Source organism: Mercenaria mercenaria, unplaced genomic scaffold (assembly GCF_021730395.1).
Source record: "Mercenaria mercenaria strain notata unplaced genomic scaffold, MADL_Memer_1 contig_4224, whole genome shotgun sequence".
In the NCBI taxonomy this organism is placed as follows: domain Eukaryota; kingdom Metazoa; phylum Mollusca; class Bivalvia; order Venerida; family Veneridae; genus Mercenaria; species Mercenaria mercenaria.
The window spans coordinates 1-19,631 of NW_026462437.1; the positions used below are offsets into that span (position 1 = coordinate 1).

Consider the following 19,631-nt stretch of genomic DNA (forward strand, 5'->3'; position numbering starts at 1 on the left):
GATCCTAAGCATATTACATTAACAGTTAAATTAAATATTCCACCAGCAGCTAATATTCGTGTTTACGCAATTGTATTGTATGAAGAAACAGTTGAAATAAATACTATTGGAAATGAACTTGTTATTGTTTAAATAAAATAAATTTTAAATATATAATGACATCAAATTATATTGAATATAAAGTTAACCTAACAGATGGACAAAAGAAAAATTTAGCACAAGCTTATAATAATAAAATTCCACATACGTTTAGATTAAAACATGAACAATTACGTGGAAACTTCCCTTTACTTTTAACAAAAACACAAATTAATCAAATTAAAAAAGCTGTTGCAAATAATAAGGGATTAGAAATTACAATTTCAAAAAAACAAATGTCCAGTCAAGGTCAAAATGGCGGATTTTTAGGAGCTTTGGCTGGTTTGTTAGGAAAAACAATTCTTCCAATGGCAGCAAAAATAGTTCCAAAAATATTAGCCCCTCTAGGCATCAGCGCTTTGTCTGGGCTGGCCAGTACTGGTGTTAGTAAAATACTTGGAAATGGTATGATTTCAGTAGCTAATAATAAGAGAAATATAATATCACCATATCTTACACCTAATCAAAGAAAGCAATTAGTAGGATCTGGAGTGATTAAATTAACACAAAAACAAAAACAAGACGGTGGGTTTTTAGGTATGTTGGCTGCTAGTCTAGGAATACCTTTGATTACATCTTTGTTAAGTGGTAAGGGACATGGCCAGGGTATACAGATTGATTCACAACGGAGACCTTACAGACGAATTCCTATAGTAAAAAAAAAAATAAAATTTATAAACAAACCAATTTCTAACTTTGAAATTGAACAACGGGTAAACCAATTAAAAATTAAAAACTTTAGGGGTGTGTTTAGTAGAAATAATTTACCAAAAACGAAAGAAAAGGTTGAATGTGGAATTATAAATTTGGACGACTTTGTTGGTCCTGGAACACATTGGGTTTGTTACTTTAATACTTTGTACTTTGACCCATTTGGACTTCCTCCGCCGAAAGAAGTAATTAAGTATATACCAAATGTAAAATACAACAATGTTCAATATCAAGACAAAACAAGTACACTCTGTGGATATTATTGTTTATTTTTCATTAAAATGTTACAAGATAAAGTACCGTTGTATGATTTATTGTATAAAATACTAAAAATTAATAATGTAAAACAAAATGAACAAACTATTATAAATTATTTTAACCAATAAGGACATGTAAATTTTTCTTCCGGGTTTTAAACTTTGTGCACTTATAAAATAGAACCAAAAGGTTAAGTGAGGTTAAACTGACCATGTTTTCGTGGTAGGATTTTGATAAATATTTGGTGGAAGTGTTTAATCATATTTTACTACAGGTTTTCATATAGTACTATGAAAACTTGTTTATTTTTTGGTTTTTAATTGCTTGACTTTGGTTTTTTTTATAAGTGGTCAAAAGGTTAAGTGAGGTTAAATAGGCCTCGCACAAACAATTACTATACTACTGGTGTGCCTTGGTTTTCTTCTGAAGACGTTTGCCTACCGTTTGACATGTGTAACAATATAAGCATAGAAATTAATGGTTGACCCCGGACGATTTCCTGGTTTGAGTACTTCAAAGGGTATCAATTGCTTGTGACAGTAAGTAAAAGTAACAGAAAAAAAATCAAAAAAAAAAAAAAATCAGAAACTGTATTTACGTTTTAGATTCCAAGGTTTTAGGATGAACTTAATTGGGCATCTTAAATGTTATAAAACGGTTTCGTATTACGCTGTTCTTTGCACATATTCAAATTAAGTGGCATTCATTTTCTATATCAGAACTACAGTTGTCACCTATCAAACATAAACTTTCATTTCTCTGTTTCCTGTCTCTGCCAGTTTCTTTTTATTCTCGAATGTGTATCGTCAATAAACTTCTGTAATATTTACTGTTCATTGTTGTTCCCCACACCCCCACCCTTTATTTTGTTTACACAGGAAAGGAGAAATATCTTATCAGCCGTTTTTTTCACTCCCCCCATATTGTCCCGCTGTTTCCCTCTTTTCATTTTTTTGTACACATAAAAAAGAGAAAGAAAAAATAAGACAGTTTCTTCCAATTAATCATGTTTTATTCACACATGCAGAAACATACTTGAAGGGTATAACAAACTAAACAGTCTCTCCCCCCCCCCCCCCACCCCTTCACTGTCTATTATCATTCAGGTATGTATATACATACTAGTGGGGAAACCAGTCATTTCTCCCCACTTCACCAGTATTACATGTATTTAGACATGCAGACACATACATACTACTTCGGAAAACAAGCTGTCAGTTTCTTTTCTTATAACTGTACACAAAACTAAGATAGAAACAATAAATCAAAGGGGTAAAAAACACCAAATATTTTTTCTTTGTGTTTGTGTACCAACACTAACTAAAAGGGAGAAAACTCTGGTCAGTTTTTCCCCCTGTTTGTTCACAGAAGCTACAGAGGGGACTAGGTAAGGAGAGAAAATCAGACCTTTGATTTTCCGGGGGAAAGTATCAATCGGTTGGATTTTCCCTTGAGATAAAATCAACTGGTTATTTTTCCTCGGGGATAAAACTAATTGGGGCAAAAACTGACCATTACACTGCTCTAACCACTTAGCCAGAGTATTTACCTACAATGTAAACATTTATTTCTTTTGAAAAGTATAGCAGAATCTATTGACGCTTAGCTAAAATTAAGTTAAGATGAAACTTTACGGTATATGTGTTTTACTACATTTGTATTCATGTTAACCCGAACAGATGTTTAAACTCTTACCGGTTTCTCTTTGACAAATATCTTTGCAAGTGCTGCTACATCTAATGCCACATTTAAAACCATAGCGATTTGAGCGACAACCGAAGTTACAATATCCATCACGTTCCCTGCATGCTGGTAGAGGATCAGTTGCGTTGCTAATACAATAGTAGTTACATTGCAGGCATTTACCGTTATCTCGGTAGAAGTTTCTTTTGCATTCGTTGCATACAAATCCACTGGAAAACAATGTTGTCATTATTGTTAAGAACTTTATAATTGTATTGCTGAACGTAGTTCCGTACGTTTGACAGTGTAACATCATCAATCCAGGAAATCAAAAGTATTACCTGGACACCGTTCTACGGGTAGCGTCATGTTGCTAGGAATCTATTCTATCTCGTGTATTTTACAATAAGTAAAACTAGCAAAAAATTTCTTTAAATTCTACATTACTGTACTCTTTCTATAGTCGATTATGTTACCAAAAGCATGATTTTACTGTAGAAGTCCATATTGAAATTTGGACTAAAGAACAATATTTTCAGTTGCTCTAAACAATGTCAAGCACACTACCTTAGATTTAACTGGCCGAATTTCCTTTAGATATCATAATGATGCTTAAAAAATTTGGTTTAATGCCGTCACATTGTAGACCAATAGTTGTTTCAAACATGCATAACTGCCTTAATAGAATGTCAATAATGAAATTCGAAGTGCTACCTTCGACGTGAAATGCCAATAAAAACAATCATTTTAAGACTGCAATTTATGAGAAAAAAAAAACAAATACAAAAAAAACGATAGAAACAAATATTAAGATCGAATATGCCAGGATTGTACGCAGCCAAGCATTGTAGTATAAATCTGATGGTTGTGTCGTTTAAGGTGATGTTTTAAATGGAGAGTAAATGTTTGCCAACAACGAGATTCCCGCTCTCACGTGCTGTTAAGCGTATACGTCATACCGCCGAAAAACGGATGATTTAAAAGAAAATGATGTGGTCAAACAACGTTGACATTTTCATGCTTTTCTCGAAACATCAAAGCCATAGATAAAGAAAATATTCTTTTTTGTTAGATCTTTACATGTGTTATGATGTAGCACATCCACTCCTTGTGTTATATCATCTGCAGAATCCCTCGAGCTCGGGCAACACACAAAAGCAAAACATGTGCTATCCCTACAAAACAATAACAGACTCTGTTTGACTTAAGCGTTCATGTAAGGTAACGAAATGTGCAACATCCTGCAAGCCACCTGGAAGAAACAGCTTAATCCAGATTGATAATATATACAGAAATATTAAATGGATTCCGTGAGTTTTAAAATGATTGCAGAAAATGAAACAAGACCGTTAAAATTTGTCAATCTTAAAGGGCGATATAGCATGATGAATAGGAAGTCTTACCACGATCGGGAGGTCTAGTGCTATTTTAGCTCACCATGCACAAAATGCTCAAGGTGAGCTATTGTGATCGGTCACTGTCCGGCGTCCGTCGGCGTCCGTCGCCTTGTGAACAGTCTAAAGGCCACATTTATGAACCAATCTTTATGAAACTTGGTCAGAATGTTAGTCTTGATGATCTTTAGGTCAAGTTTAAAACTGGGTCTTGTGGGATCAAAAAATAGATCAGTAGGTCAGATCTAAGGAAAAGCTTGTGAGCACTCTATAGACAATATTTTTAATCAAATCTTTATGAAACTTGGTCAGAATGTTTCTCTTGATAATTTTTAGGCCAAGTTTAAAACTGGGTCATGTTGGGTCAAAAACAAGGTCAGTAGGTCAGATTAAAGGAAAAGTTTGTGAACAATCTAGAGACCACATTTGTGACCCAATCTTTATGAAACTTGGTCAGAATGTAAGTCTTGATTATTTCTAGGTCAAGTTCAAAACTGAGTCTTGTGGGTTCAAAACTAGGACAGTAGATTAGATCAAAGGAAAAGCTTGTGAACACTTTAGAGACCACATTTGTGACCCAATGTTAATGAAACTTGGTCAGATTGTTATTCTTGATGATTTCTAGGCAGAGATCAAAACTGGGTCACATTGGATGAAAACTAGGTCAGTAGGTCAGATCAAAGGGAAAGCTTGTGAACACTCTAAAGACCATATCTTTATGAAACTTGGTCAGAATGTTTGTCTTGATGATCTCTAGGTTAGTTTGAAACTGGGTCATGTTGGGTCAGAAAGTAGGTTAGTAGGTCATATCAAAAGAAAAGCTTGTGAACACTCTAGAGATCATATTTATGATACAATCTTTATGAAACCTGGTCAGACTGTTAGTCTTGATGATCTCTAGGATAAGTTCGAAACAGGGTCATGTGGGATCAAAAACTAGGTCAGTAGGTCAGATCAAAGGAAAAGCTTGTGAACACCGTAGAGATCGCGTTTGTGACCCAATCTTTATAAAACTTGGTCAGAATGTTTTTCTTGGTGATCTCTGGGTCATGTTGGGTCAAAAACTAGGTCATAGGTCAGATCAAAGGAAAAGCTTGTGAACACTCTAGAGACCACATTTGTAAACCAATCTTAATGCAACTAAGTCAGAATGCTATTCTTGATGATTTCTAGGCAAAGATTGAAACTGTCTTATGTGGGGTAAAAAACTAGGACAGTAGGTCAGATCAAAGAAATAGCTTGTGAAAACTCTAGAGACCACATTTGTGACCCAATCTTTATGAAACTTGGTCCGGATATTAGCCTTGATGATAAGTCTTTATGATCTCTAGGATAAGATCGAAACAGGGTAATGTGGGGTCAAAAACTAGGTCAGTAGGTCAGATCAAAGGAAAAGCTTGTGAACACTGTAGAGACCGTGTTTGCGACCCAGTCTTTATATAACTTGGTCAGAATGTTGTTCTTGATGATCTCTAGGCCATGTTGGGTCAAAAACTAGGTCAGTAGGTCAGATCAATGGAAAATCTTGTGCCCACTCTAGAGACCACATTTATGACCCAATATTTATGAAACTTTGTCAGAATGTTATTCATGATGGACTCTAGGTCAAGTTAGAAACTGGGTCATGTTAGGTCAAAATCTAGGTCAACTGTTCAAAGCAAAGGAAAAGCTTGTGAACGCTCTAGAAGCTACAGTTTTGACCAATTATTTATGAAACTTAGTCAGAAAGTTTGTCTTGACGCTTTCTAGGTCAAGTTTGAATCTTGGTCATGTGGGGTAAAAAACTAGGTCACCTTGTCAAATCAAATGTGAACACTTTAGCGGCCACAGTCGAAACTCCATCGTTATGAAACTGGGTCAGAATGTTTGTCCTATTCATTTCTAGGTCAGTTTTGAATCTGGGTCATGATGCGCGATTATGCCTTGGATAGGTATACGATTCAGATCCGTATACTTCAGGGAGATATAAATAGCAGAGTGAGGTCATCCTTAAAAATAAAAGATGATGTCATTCTAAAGATAGAAATCAAAATGGCCACTGCGCATGACGTCATTCTTACGCATGCGCAGTCGTGAGGCCAAAGAGCTGCCTATACTACTTATAGGGCCATCATGACTCTCTTGTTTTTTAAGAAGGTACGTAAAAGGGTAATTCAGTTTGAACTTTCATCAAAACTTAGTAAAACAAGGAGACATATTTCACTGAACCTTAAAGAGCCTTTCAGTAACAAAGTAATAAACAACAAACTTTTAAATACTTTAATATAACAAACCCTTCTATTAGATCTGTAAATAAGTAATATTTCGGCTTATATTATTCATATTGCTTGGGCTTGCGTTTGAATCTTGAATTTAACTTTTAACCCGCCCTTTTAGCTCAATAGGGAGAGCGTCGGTTTACGGATCGCGGGTCGTGCGTTCAATCCTCGGGTGGGGCGTATGTTTTCCGTGACGTTTTGATAAAATACATAGTGACTGAAATCATTTGTCCACTTCTGAGTATTGTCTGAAGGTTTGAGTTACATGCGGAGAACAGGTTTGTACTAGTACAGAAACCAGGAACACTGGTTACGTAAACTGACCGCCGTTACATGACTTAAATACTGTTGAAAAACATCGTTAAACCTAAAATAAACAAATATTTAACTTCCAGAAGTCAACACATTATCAGAAATGGTTCTAACAACTGCAAAACCACGAGCAAAATTTCATGAGATACAACAGAGTCTACTTCACTAATGTATTTTAGGAAAAAAGAGAAATTATATTCGTATGACTTTCAATAGTTAACACTAACGCTTAAAACCTACACCTGTTTTCGGCATATGACTTTAACACAGAAAAATAAAAATTGCTTGTAATATTTATTCTTATCGACCATTTAGGGATGCAGGTAAATTTTAAACTTAGAAACAATTTTCGTTTGGTATACATATCCATAGGAATACTGTTCTTATTCACTAAACAGGAACTTTATGCAGATGAGTATTGAGATCTGTATCAAGAGTTATAAACGTGGTCCAAATTATTTTGCTGTACCTTCAAATAAATCTAGGGGTGGGGGCCAATATACCTTAGCAATATCGGGAAACTAGGGAAACTTAGCCACCCCAATCGTACATTTCTCACCTAAAACGCACAGTTCGGTGAATGGGAACGAAGCAAATTGAACAAGAGGTAATTTATTTTCCATCTTGCATCAATCACATTGTCGCAGTATTTCATATTGCAGAGTTACCCAAAATTTTGTATGGTTTCTTCAACACTACTAACTTGCGTGAACATCCCTGATGAATATTCGGTCTAGAGGTCATGTTAGGCGAAATTTAAACAAACAAAAACAGAACGCAAAATAATGGTTTTAACAATAAAATTAAAATGATGAATGAAATTCGTTATAGAAATGATTTTGAATTTGAAGTCATACATTACTATACATCTGTATTGTTTATTTAATCCACATTGCACATTTATGCCGCATATACACAATAGCACGTGTAGTTAAACCATGACTGGCATATACCAATCAGACTTGTTTTTGTAATCTAGAGAGGAACTTCACCAAGGAAGTTCAACCAAGATTTTTACTGTAACGTTCAAAAACCTATAAACTATGCACTGCTTCTCTATGATAAGAAATGTAACTGACAATGGAAGATAAATTACCACTTGTTCAATATCCATACAACTGTGAGTTTTAGGTTTGAATGGGTTAGTATATTTTCCCATTCAAGAAATATTCGAGAAACGTGACCGACAATGGAAGATAAATTACCACTTGTTCAATATCCATACATCAGCGAGTTTTAGGTTTGAATGGTTCAGTATATTTTCCCATTCATGACCATGGTTCTTGAAGTGTACCTAGGGGTAGGGTATAACATGTACAGAGGTAACTTTTCCTAATTTGTTGCCAGTGGATTTGATATGCTCTCACCGCTTTTGGCCAAGGTCAAACAAGAGGTTTTAGACTATGTAAAAACACGCAAATTTATGTTACATTTAGTAACATTTTAGACCCGACTATCTACAATTCAAGCATTTTTCATTTAATACGACAATTGCTCGTCCGCATGAATCCTCAGTTCTATAAACATGATAAATAATCAGTTGAATTCAAAGGCCTTTAAAATGCATCTACCTGTATTATCCGGGCCACAATTCGAAATTGCTTATTAAGCATATACTGGTCTTACGCTGTTCTAGTCATTAAATGTGCAAAGAAGAATAGGCATTATCATTCTTACTTTCCTCGTATCCTTTCTCATTAGCGTCGTTTCACTATGTATGCGTAACATTCTATGGAAATTGGCATGCTCCTATCACATGCTTAAAGTCTCGTAAAGAGGCATTAGAAGAAGCGGAAAGGAGTAAAATTGTAACTTTCTCACATAAAAGTGAACACCCCTTTTACTTTATTTTAATAATATATGTGTTTGAAATTGATACAAGAGGTGCATTATGACCCTTGGTCGCTCACCTGAGTGATATGAGCAACATATATCAAATGTCAAACTGATACACAAATATTAAGAAAGTAGTTAGCTGGTCATATTCATGGTCACTGAAAGTCAGTTTTAAAATCAGTATGTCTCTTTTCACCCTATGGGCATAATTAAAAACAATCTTGTTAGAAATCACCTAGGCAATAATACATACCAAATATCAAAGGCCTAGGCCTTGAACTTTCAGACAAGAAGATTTTGTTTAAAACAATCCTATAAAGGTCAATGTAAAACTTAGGACACCCTGGGTGAGGCCTCTTTTCAACTAAGGGGCATAATTTGAACAGTCTTGGCACAGAGGCCAACTAGGCAATGCAACATACCAAATTTCGAAAGCCTAGGCCTTTCAGTTTCATACAACGAGATTTTTAAAGTTTTTCCTATATAAATATAATGTAAAACTATGGATCCCTAGAGAAGGGCCTCTTATTACTTATAGGTTCTTAAAGACATCTGTTACTTTCGGACAAACATTCCAAGTTTGCCATAAACCCTTTTACCCATTCCAGAAAAACTTGACACTACATCACAACTAGTAAACGCATGGAAGACAACAATACCTTTTGCTTGCTCACTGCCGATTGATTGCATGACAAAATGTATTGGAATCTACCTCAAATACGTTCTCTCACCGAAGGCTACCCACAGCTGTTTGAGGGCAGGATCTTTCAGATCAGAAAAAAAAACATGACTAGCTATGAATAGTGATGATAACAAATTCTGTGTCTGTAGCTTTACTAACAAGTTGTTTATGACCCTGTGCAACAGCATGTCTTGCATGCATGATCATCCGTTCATTGGCTTCCTTATGATTGCATGGCGTCAGACCCCCAAGACTGATTTTCTGATTTCTCACAGTCTTTTCTTTTTTAGTCGCAATTATAGTACGGCAAGGTAATCTGACGTGGGAACGAAATGAAGTCATGGCGCTAGACGAAGAGTTACTAGCAACGGAAAAATCCTACCTAACTGGTGCAGTTTCTTGTGGGATTATGACAACAATAAAGTCTGTAAAAATCCCATGGAAAGAATGAATGTAACCAAAAAGAATAATAGCAGACTCGGTTTTATTAAGTCTTTTCAAGAGAGGTAATGAAATGTGCAACATCTCTCACTCCCCCTAGCACAAGCTGAACTGTATTACACATATGTTGAACTGAGTGAGTGAGTGAGCGAGTGAATCGGGTTTTACGGCGAATCGACACAAAATGTTCATATATCGCCGAGAAGAAGTTATATTGTAAACGTAAAGGCCAGTTTCTCATTCAGCGAATTTAGCATTCTCGGGATTTCTCACCATATTCCGAATTTTCAAAACAGGCGCGGACTGCCAGGTCGAATCTAAGTGATAATGATAACGAAGCAATAGGATGTTGATTGACAAAATAATTTATCACTCCTACTGAAAGGTTCCTTAAATGTCAATGAAAAAGAAATCTTAAAAGCAAATTTTTATTGAATTACAAATATCAGAGCAAAGTTGGCAGATCCAGATTATAAAAAATGAAACAGTCCTCTGAGATTCAAAAACTGATATTTTTCATAGAGGTAGTTGATATTCATGACGTGAATCCCACTTTTTGTTATGTCAGTTTAAATACTAATAAGTTTTAACCAGGAATAAACAATTTCAGTATGAATCACGCTAAATTTTCTCCACCCGTTATACCCTTTTTAGGTGCTACAAAATTAGTGTCTATTAGTAATAGTTAATATATAGTGATTTTGTTGTATATGAATGCTTTTTCGTTATTCTTTCTTCAGTTATAATACTTATATCCTATTTTATTTATTTTGTACATGCGAAATTTCACAGGAAGAAACTATTATTCTAGTAATCCTCGATTTTTGGAGCCGGGTTTGGAGCTTTTGATTTTAAAATCAAGTTAAAATATCACCTTGCAATAAATGCAAAACCTCGGAGTTATAAACAGAATAGCTTTTCAGCCAACATATCTTTTTATGCATTAAGGTGGGATTATTCTCAACTGATCGCGACACTTAAGGTCGCTACTTTCCTCACGAATTTCGGCACCATCTAAAATCGTAATTATTTTTAGTATACATGAATGTAAATGAATCCCCTTTCAAATGGCTGATTTTTAAAATAAATATCTAATATAGTTTTGACATCAAAACGCCCCTTCGAGGCAACATAATATATGCACATTTTTAGCGTTAAACGCTCATGATTTTGACAAAATTTATCCGATTTTGCTGGCAAAACGTTCATTTTATTCTACAGACATTCTCTTTCATCATCGTTTTCATATTTGAATGAAATTTTTATAAATTGAAACAATTATTCGGTGCAATCGACCTCAAAACCTATTTCTGTTCTGCTTCCTGTCATGGCGGTAGTCAATTTTACGTAAACAGAAACAAAATCCGAAATATGGAATAATCAGCACTTTAGAGGTCTCTATAAATGTTAGAATTGTGAAATGAAGTGATATTTCTTTGAAGTATTGACTTGTGACATCAAAACTACTTCTACAGTACAGACAGTTTTGAAGAAGTAATTTTTCACCTGTTTGGATTTGCCACGTACAAATCGTTGTGAATAGAGACCTCCCCCGCACAAAATATTTTACAACTATACTGAGCATAACAAATTTGAAACCAGTAACTAACGAACAATAACAAACGAGCAATAAAAACAATATGAATCATTTGAACGATTTCACGTCTGCAACACCAATATCGGCAAATATCTTATGATGCTGAACAAAACAGTCTAAAACATGTGAACTGCAACACATTTTGTTGTCAAGTGAGGACATTATAGCAATAAACACCGCTTTAAAAGGTTCTCTTCGTCAAGAATTTAAATTAGAGTAGCAAAACTAAGTTCAGGCCATTGTTAATGGTGTTTTGGCTGGCCTGAACGCTAAAATCCAAAATCTCGAAATCGAGTTACGTGCACGTGTTGATCAGCTTGCTGATGACGCCGAGCAATATAGCCTTAGGACCTGCCTGCGAATCAGAGGTGTTCCTGGGGAGGGGCTATCTATTATAACAGAGTCCATGCAAGGGAAACCCGAGGCTACCAACGATGAGTTGTCATCGGAGAACGGTGATGACGTCATTGTCACAAATAAAGATGATTCGACTGATAGCAAAGTCAGACAACTTGCATCTGTTATGGAAGTAAACTTTGAGATGTCAGGTATAGATCGATCTCATCAAATTGGTCAAACGAACGCCCGGCAAACCTAGGGACATAATAGTCAAATTCGTCTCGTATAGAGCCAGATATGCTTTCTACAGAGCGAGGTTTAATCCTAGGTCTTCTGGATTCCCTGGTGTTTTCTTCAATGAAGACTTGACAAAAGCACGGTCCACCCTTTTCTACAAGGATAGGCAACTGCTTAGAGATCGCTTTCTTGCGGGCGTATGGATCTATGACGGCGCGATCGTTGTGAAGGACTCTAATCGCAAATCCATAGAGTAAATTCGGAGGCCGATTTAATGAAGATAAACGCCCAACGCCCATTCGTTGGGGTTGATAAATAAATATTGACTACCAATTATAGCACTGTTTGTTTTGTTGAACAGATTACCGATATACTCAGTAAATAACAGATATTTTACGCATGTTGGAATGAACGATCAATGAATTTACCTGTATGACATGATATCTATTATTTACTGCACATAACCAGACACAGGTGGTCATCGCCTATACTTTGATGCACTTAGTTTAATTTTCAAACACAAACATAGAGCGAAATTTATTTATTGGTGTATCATCTTATCATAAATATGTGTACTTGGCCTAGGCTGAAAATGAAACCCATATAATGATCAAGTATTTATCAATTATCATTGAAACGGTACGTATGTTAAGATTGTGTAAATATGAGTCCATGTTTTATCTTTGACATTGGTAATCATATTGTCACATATCATGCACACAGTTCAATTTTTGTAACATTTTGAACTGTGACTTAGGATTCTGATAACATGTCTCTCAACCTACAGTTGTAAGTATTAAAAAACGTTTATCTACGTATATTATGTATGTGTGTACGTATGTGCGTATGCGTGTGTGAAAGAGTGTGCGTATGTATATTCAAAAAAGTCTGTGTGAACTTCAAGGCCATCATCTAATGCCTTGCAAAAGTTATTATTGGGTCGCCTTTTCGAAGATGGCACAGACATGAGCACCTTTCTAGATCTGAGGCACCCTAGCATATTGCAAGGAATAGTTGAACAAGGAACAGAGTGGAAATTATAATTTTGATGCTGTTTCTCGCAGGATACGGTTGCTTATTTCATCAGGCCCTGCGATTTTATTGATTTTTAAAGACTTGAGAGCGTCCTCAACGTCTTGGTGTGTAATGGAAATAGGTAGAAGCTTATGTAAGGGTTCCTGGTAGTAGTTATTTGGCAGGTCTTTGTCAGAGTTTTAAAGTGACATCTGACTACTAAAAAGTCATGTTAGAGTTCAAATTTCATTTCCTTATCAAAAACGAGTTCTTGGGTGTGAAGATGTTTCAGTGCAGGCATTGTTTGTTTATTATTAGAGGACAAAAACTGTTTAATTAGTTTCCATCAGCCCTTTTGTGAAGTGGACTCTTATGTAAGACACTCTGTCATTTTGTAGAAGTGGTCATGTTTTGTAGTGCGAATAAGTGTTATAACTTCATTTCGGATTTGTCTAAAATTTTGCCATTGAGATGGATTTTGTGTTCGCTTTGCTCTGTGATATAATTTCTTACGTTTACGAATTAGTTTCTTTATATGTGTTGTTTTCCATGGATGTCATTTGGTTTCACAGTGATGGTTCTTGTGGGAATACATTCTTTTGAGAGTTGAAGAAGTTTGTTAGTGAAAGACGTTGTCTAGATATTAATGTTATCATCCTTTAGAAGATCCCAGTTAGTGTACCTGATTTCACGTCTTAAAGAGTTGTAATCACCATGACATAAATGCCGGCCGAAGGTATTGGCTGGAGGTTTGGAGAAAGCAGAAGGGCATAGAAAGGACAACAAAATCGTTGATTCTGGTCAAGTATTTTATGTAACACAGACAGACTCTTACCTCTTGTCAACTTGGATGATGCATGAGACATGAACGATGTAGAAGAGTATGTAGAGCTTGTATAATGTAGTGAAAACGGACCGGGATTTGGATGGATATGTCCAGCCGCAGCAAGTAGGTAAATAAGCCATGTATTTCACACTATTACTGCCACACAAATAAGAACTGAACTGGTTAGAAGAATGCTTGAGACGGTAAAGCTTAGTATTTAGACATGTAAGAGTAATTTGAATTTCCAAGGGCATATATAAGAATGCATGATCGATGTGGAAGGAATGATTTTCATTATGTTACTGATGTTAAGAACACCAAGAACCATGTAACCAAGATCATACAATCACGCACTGTGTACATAGTCTTCATAATTGTTGATCACCCGGTATCTGCTGCAGGTATTCTTCAGTCCAATATCAATTCGAAATCGGAAGCAAATCGGGTTTTGCAGAGAAAGTCCCTCCCCAAATTCTTGCAAATAACTGATTTGTTTACCATGCATTAGAAACAGATATTTTGTGCAGTACCATTTATTACCGATTCATTAAAAAGTAAAGTTGTGACTTTTGGGCGGGAAACATGAGTATATTGTCAGCCATCTTTAATGCATTTTGGCGGGATAACTGAAATACTCAGAGACACCACATCCTCTAAAATATTGGAATTTTAACTGTTCTGGAGTAAGTGCAAATGTTTGTTTGTCTAATATAATTATGAAAGGACATGTTTAAGTGCATACATTAACTCTTTACACTATATTTGAAGCTGTTAAGTTTTTAGGAAATAATTACAAGATTGTCATAGGTTTTCATGACAACTTTAAAGGAATTTTATAAATTAGATCTGATGCATATATGTTCTATATAATATGTATCATATTTTTAAATTTTGCAATTGCTATACTGTAAACAGAATCTATATATTTCATGTTGTTCTTTCCTTACTAGAACATTTAGTTTGCCATTTTTATAGTCAATGCTACCCTTTCTAGAGATTTCCAAATTCCTTTTATTTAAACTTCAGCATACCCGATTTGTTACCGATTCATTATTTAGCAAAACAATTTAAAGTCCTGATTTGTTACCGATTTATTAAATGATTTGTTTACGATTTATTACCGATTCATTAGCTCATTTCCATACCATTTGAATCGTGATCAAATCGTGAACAAATCACCCGATTTGTTCACCATTTATTACACCGATTCATTCCAATCTTTTTTTTGTTTGGGGTACATACAAGTCCAAAGACACCTTTGAGTTCACTTGTCTGAAGATGGTTTTTGGCACATGCATATCACCTATATTACAGAGAAGGCATGGAAGCGCATCCATATTATGCGCAAATTAAAATTTCAACTTGATAGGAAATCTCTGGAAATAATATATCTTTCTTTTATAAGAACATTTCTTTAACACGCAGATGTCATCTTTTCAAACTGCACTCAATATGAGAAACAATAACTTGACAAAATACAAAATGAAGCTCCCCGAATTGTATGTTGAACTACAAAGCTAGTATCTTTTCGTGAACTTCATAAAGAAGTTCCTTGGGAATCTCTTGAAACCCGGAGACGAAACCATAAACACTACATGAAAAGTGGCCTTTCATCTGGCTACCTTTCAGCTCTAGTTCCTCCGTCTGTTGGTGAAGCAACCCAATGCATCCTACGCAATGCTGATGATATACAGGGTATACGCACTCGAACTTCTCTTTACTGCAATTCCTTTCTACCATCTGCTCTAAGAGAATGGAATAGTTTACCGTCAGAAATACAGAATTCACCAATCCTGACTTCCTTTAAATCACAGCTCAAGCGAAACACCTCCACATGTCCAAAACACTTCTACATTGATGCACGGGAATGGCAAAATTATCATGTCCGGATGCGTACTGAGTGTAGCTTCCTGAGCCAACATCGTTACAAGAAAAACATTTCTCTTTCACCCTTTTGTCAGTGCGGAACCACTGAGAACAATCATTATTTCTTTTTTGAATGTCCATATTACAATGATATCCGTAGAAGACTCCCCCAAACAACTTCCAGCTTCTGCACTGTCACTCTCCACACACTCCTGTATGGTGACCAGAATCTTAGCGACAAGGCATGTTTTAAACGTAGGATTTAATCATGAAATGTAAAAGAAAAAGGTTTTATTTTGCATAATAGGGAAATATTCTAGGTTGTTGACAATCTGAATGCAAGCATATCTGACTTGATATCGCGCCGTGTAAAAAATTTAATTGACACCCGGCATGATCATTTTAATCAGAAGAACGTTGCCAGTTTCCTTCTTTTTTATGATCATGTAGCTATTAGAGAAGCGGTATAATTTTAAGTAAATGCGATGTAAATGTGTGTTTTTGTGTATTTCGCCTATCCAAATATTTTTAGGCTCGAGATTTTACGATGAAATCTTAAAGCTGATAATTTGTTATTCTATGAGTATGTTACAGTTTTTAAGTGCGGAATCAGCTGTACATTGTTGAAGTGTTCTTCAATCGCTTTATTGATTTTTACTGTTTAGTTGTATATAATAACTTACAAATGAAAGTTTACATCTGCTTTAAATAAAATACTTGCAAACTGGACACAGAAATCAGAAAGCCAATTTGATGTCAAATAAGAAGCACTGTCCCACATGCAGTCAAGATATTTATCATATTCGAGCACAAAACATAATAAATTAGATTATTATTTATATAATACTAAATTACTTTACGGAGCGCATTTAATCATTTTATCAAATTGCATCCATCGTATGTATTAGCAACTCAGCGCGAGTTTTAGGATTTACTTTTACTTGCATCGTAATAAGGGCAGTTATAAACATGTATAAATGAGTTTTCATTACGGAAACAACCGACAAGAAATGTGTGAAGAAGCCCAGTAAAAACAAACCGACTTTATCGATTATCTTATAAGAAAGAACGACTATTACCATAAACCCAGCAGTCTGCGCCTCGTGTTGGATAAACATGTGCAGATAGCTCTGCATGTAACCATGAAATGGGAAAAAGGTTTATTATAAAGCATAACTTAAACCATGTATGTAAAAATGTAAAGCATATCTAAAATCATCCATGTAAAAATGTAAAGCATATCTAAAATCATTAATGTAAAAATGTATATACGTAAGTGTTAAACTATCAGATGCAAACATAATGATACTGCAAAAAGTGTTAATAAAAGTATGAAATATCAGATTTTTTAATAAATCCTATCTGCTATAAAAACTGTAAAAATATTTCCGACTGAAATTTTTTTAAACAACTCTTTCCAAGATTGAACGTCTTAATATGTACAGTGTTGTAGAGCAAAGTTCACACAGTCGATAAAAAACAAAATAATAGTTAGCGGTGTGTGATATGGTACACATTCGGGTTGATCTTCTTTATTCAAAAGATAAGAATGAGTCAAACGGGTATGACCTATTCGACAGCGAGAAAGAACAACTTTCTCCCTGCGAACAGATCTGTTCCCTTGGTGCAATTAACCCACAGTAGGTTTAATATCATGAAGTTTATTGAATGAAGCATTGTTCCATGACAATTGCCATTTAGAAAAGATGTATTTGTTTATATTGGGCCTAAAATCGGTATTTGGTAATTTCAAATTAGATGGTGATAATGAAAGGGATTTCTTTACTGCATTATCAGCATTCTCGTTTCCAAGAATACCAACATGACTGGGAATCCAACAAAATATGATAGACTTTATTAGAGATAGTTCATGAACCCTGAGAAGAATATTTTGAATGAAAAGATTTTCCATATTTCAGTTATGCATTGACTGTAAAACATAAAGCTAGTCGAAAAAGATATTAAATTGTTCTTCACTATATTTTGATAAAAAGTAAGGGCTAAATCAAAAGCTTTTGCCTCGGCTGAAAACACTGTTGTATTATTTGGCAAACGTAATTTTGATTGATGAAGGTCGCTGTGAGCAGCACGGCGAACATTTTATTCATCTTTTGAACCGTCTGTGTAAATTGCAAAAGACTTGATTTCATGATATTTAAACTTGTATATTTCAGGGTTTGTTTCAGACTTTCAAGAGGCAGTTTTCAAATCGGAAAAAACTAGGAGCATAAAAGGTCCATGGTGGTGTATCTGGAATTGAATTCTATTTCATATCATCGGATTCAAATTCAGATTCATTCATAGAAGATTTTATGCGCAATCCAAACGTTTGGATATGTTGTTTTTATTTTCTCATATGAACGGAATTACTTTGGTTGAAAATGATTCTATGAGAAGGATTAGATTTGTTTGCAGCCAATCTCAAAGCATATTGCAATGAAAGTTTTTCTCGGCGTGTGTTTGCTTCAGCAATCAAATTTCAACTGGCGACGTTCGGAATGCACCAAGACAAATACGAAGACCCTGATTATGGATGGTATTTTAACATTTGTAAATAAGTTTTTCTTGCTGAACCATAAACAATACAACCGTAATTTAGCTTAGATCTAATTAAATCCCTATAAAGTCTTAATAAAACCTTGCGACCTGCTCCCCAATCCATATTTGAAACTACCTTTAAAAGATTAAATGACTTCAGACATTTGCCTTTCAAGTACTGTATATGTGGTATAAAAGGAAGCTATTTTTAAGTCATAGGAGAATTTTCAAGAGATATTGAAAATCGCGTGTCTAGTACATTTTGAAATATTTGGCAAGAATTAACTAAAGGAGTTTTTACCTACCTGTTATCATCCTTTGCAGTGCATCGCATGCAATATGGAACTTTATCAGAACACTTTTCTGTGCAGTTGCGACCAATAAATCCATCTTTACATCCATAGATACAATCCTCAGACGTTGCGTTACATATTTCATTTCCTCTGTCTTCGGAATGGGCACAGTTCTGTGGACATTCAACGGAGCAGTTTGTTCCAGCAAACCCTGCCTTGCAGCCATGCAAACATTCTCCTGTTGTTTCTTCACAAGTTCCAGTCACGTTCTCGGACGGAGAATTGCAGTTTGTAGGACATTCAAAAGAGCAATCTGGTCCAGCAAACCGATCCTTGCAGCCATGCAAACATTCGCCTGTCGTATAGTTACAGGTTCCCGTCTCGTGTTTGGATGGATACATACAATTTGAAGGACATTCAAAAGAACAATTGGTTCCAGCATAACCGTCCTTACAGCCAAGAAGACATTCTCCATTTGTATAGTTGCAGGTTTCTGTCCCATTAACTGTCGTGCAGTTTGCGGGGCATTCATATGAACAGTCTGGTCCAGCAAAACCTTTCAGACAACCAAGCAAGCATTCTTCGCTTGTAAAGTTGCAGGTTTCTTTTCCATCTGTTACCGGGAGCAAACAGTTTGTGGGGCATTTAAAAGAGCAATTAGGACCTGCACTACCTGGGGAACAATCATGTAAACATTCTCCGGTCGTGTAATTACACATCTCGGTATTGATTTGAAGTGGGTGCGAACAATTAATGGGGCATTTAAAAGAGCAGTTTGGACCAGCATATCCCGACATGCAACCGTATAAGCATTCGCCTGTTATATCACATGTTTCAGTGTTGTTAGTAGGAGATTTGGTACACGTCATGGAACATTCAAAAGAACAGTTTGGACCTCCATAACCTTGCAAACAACCATATAAGCACTGTCTTGAAGTTTCATTACAAGTTTGTGTGTTTAACTCCTCGGCTTTTCCACAGTTACCTGGACATTCAACGGTGCAGTTTGGTCCGGCATAACCATACTGACATCCGAGTAAACATTCTCCAGTACTGGTGTTGCACGAGTCGCCTTTCGGGCTGCTTGAGAACCTACAGTTCAATGGACAATCATATGAACAAGTTGGTCCGGCGTAACCTAATTTGCAACCGTGTAAACACTCATTCGTTGTAGCATCGCAAGTTTCTGTGCTGTTTTGGAGAGGTTG

The 19,631-nt window shown here is 35.5% G+C and overlaps 1 protein-coding gene across 1 annotated transcript; it reads right to left on the reverse strand.

Annotated features, from left to right (window-relative positions):
• Positions 1-2,802: 2,802 nt before the first annotated feature.
• On the reverse strand, positions 2,803-19,625 carry LOC128553707 (multiple epidermal growth factor-like domains protein 10; the record flags this gene model as incomplete). Its single annotated transcript, XM_053534880.1, has 2 exons — positions 18,436-19,625; positions 2,803-3,020 (listed from the first exon to the last, which is right to left on the reverse strand). Coding segments are annotated over exons 1-2 (1,075 nt in total), but the record flags the coding sequence as incomplete, so codon positions are not given.
• Between the last annotated feature and the right edge of the window lie 6 nt (positions 19,626-19,631).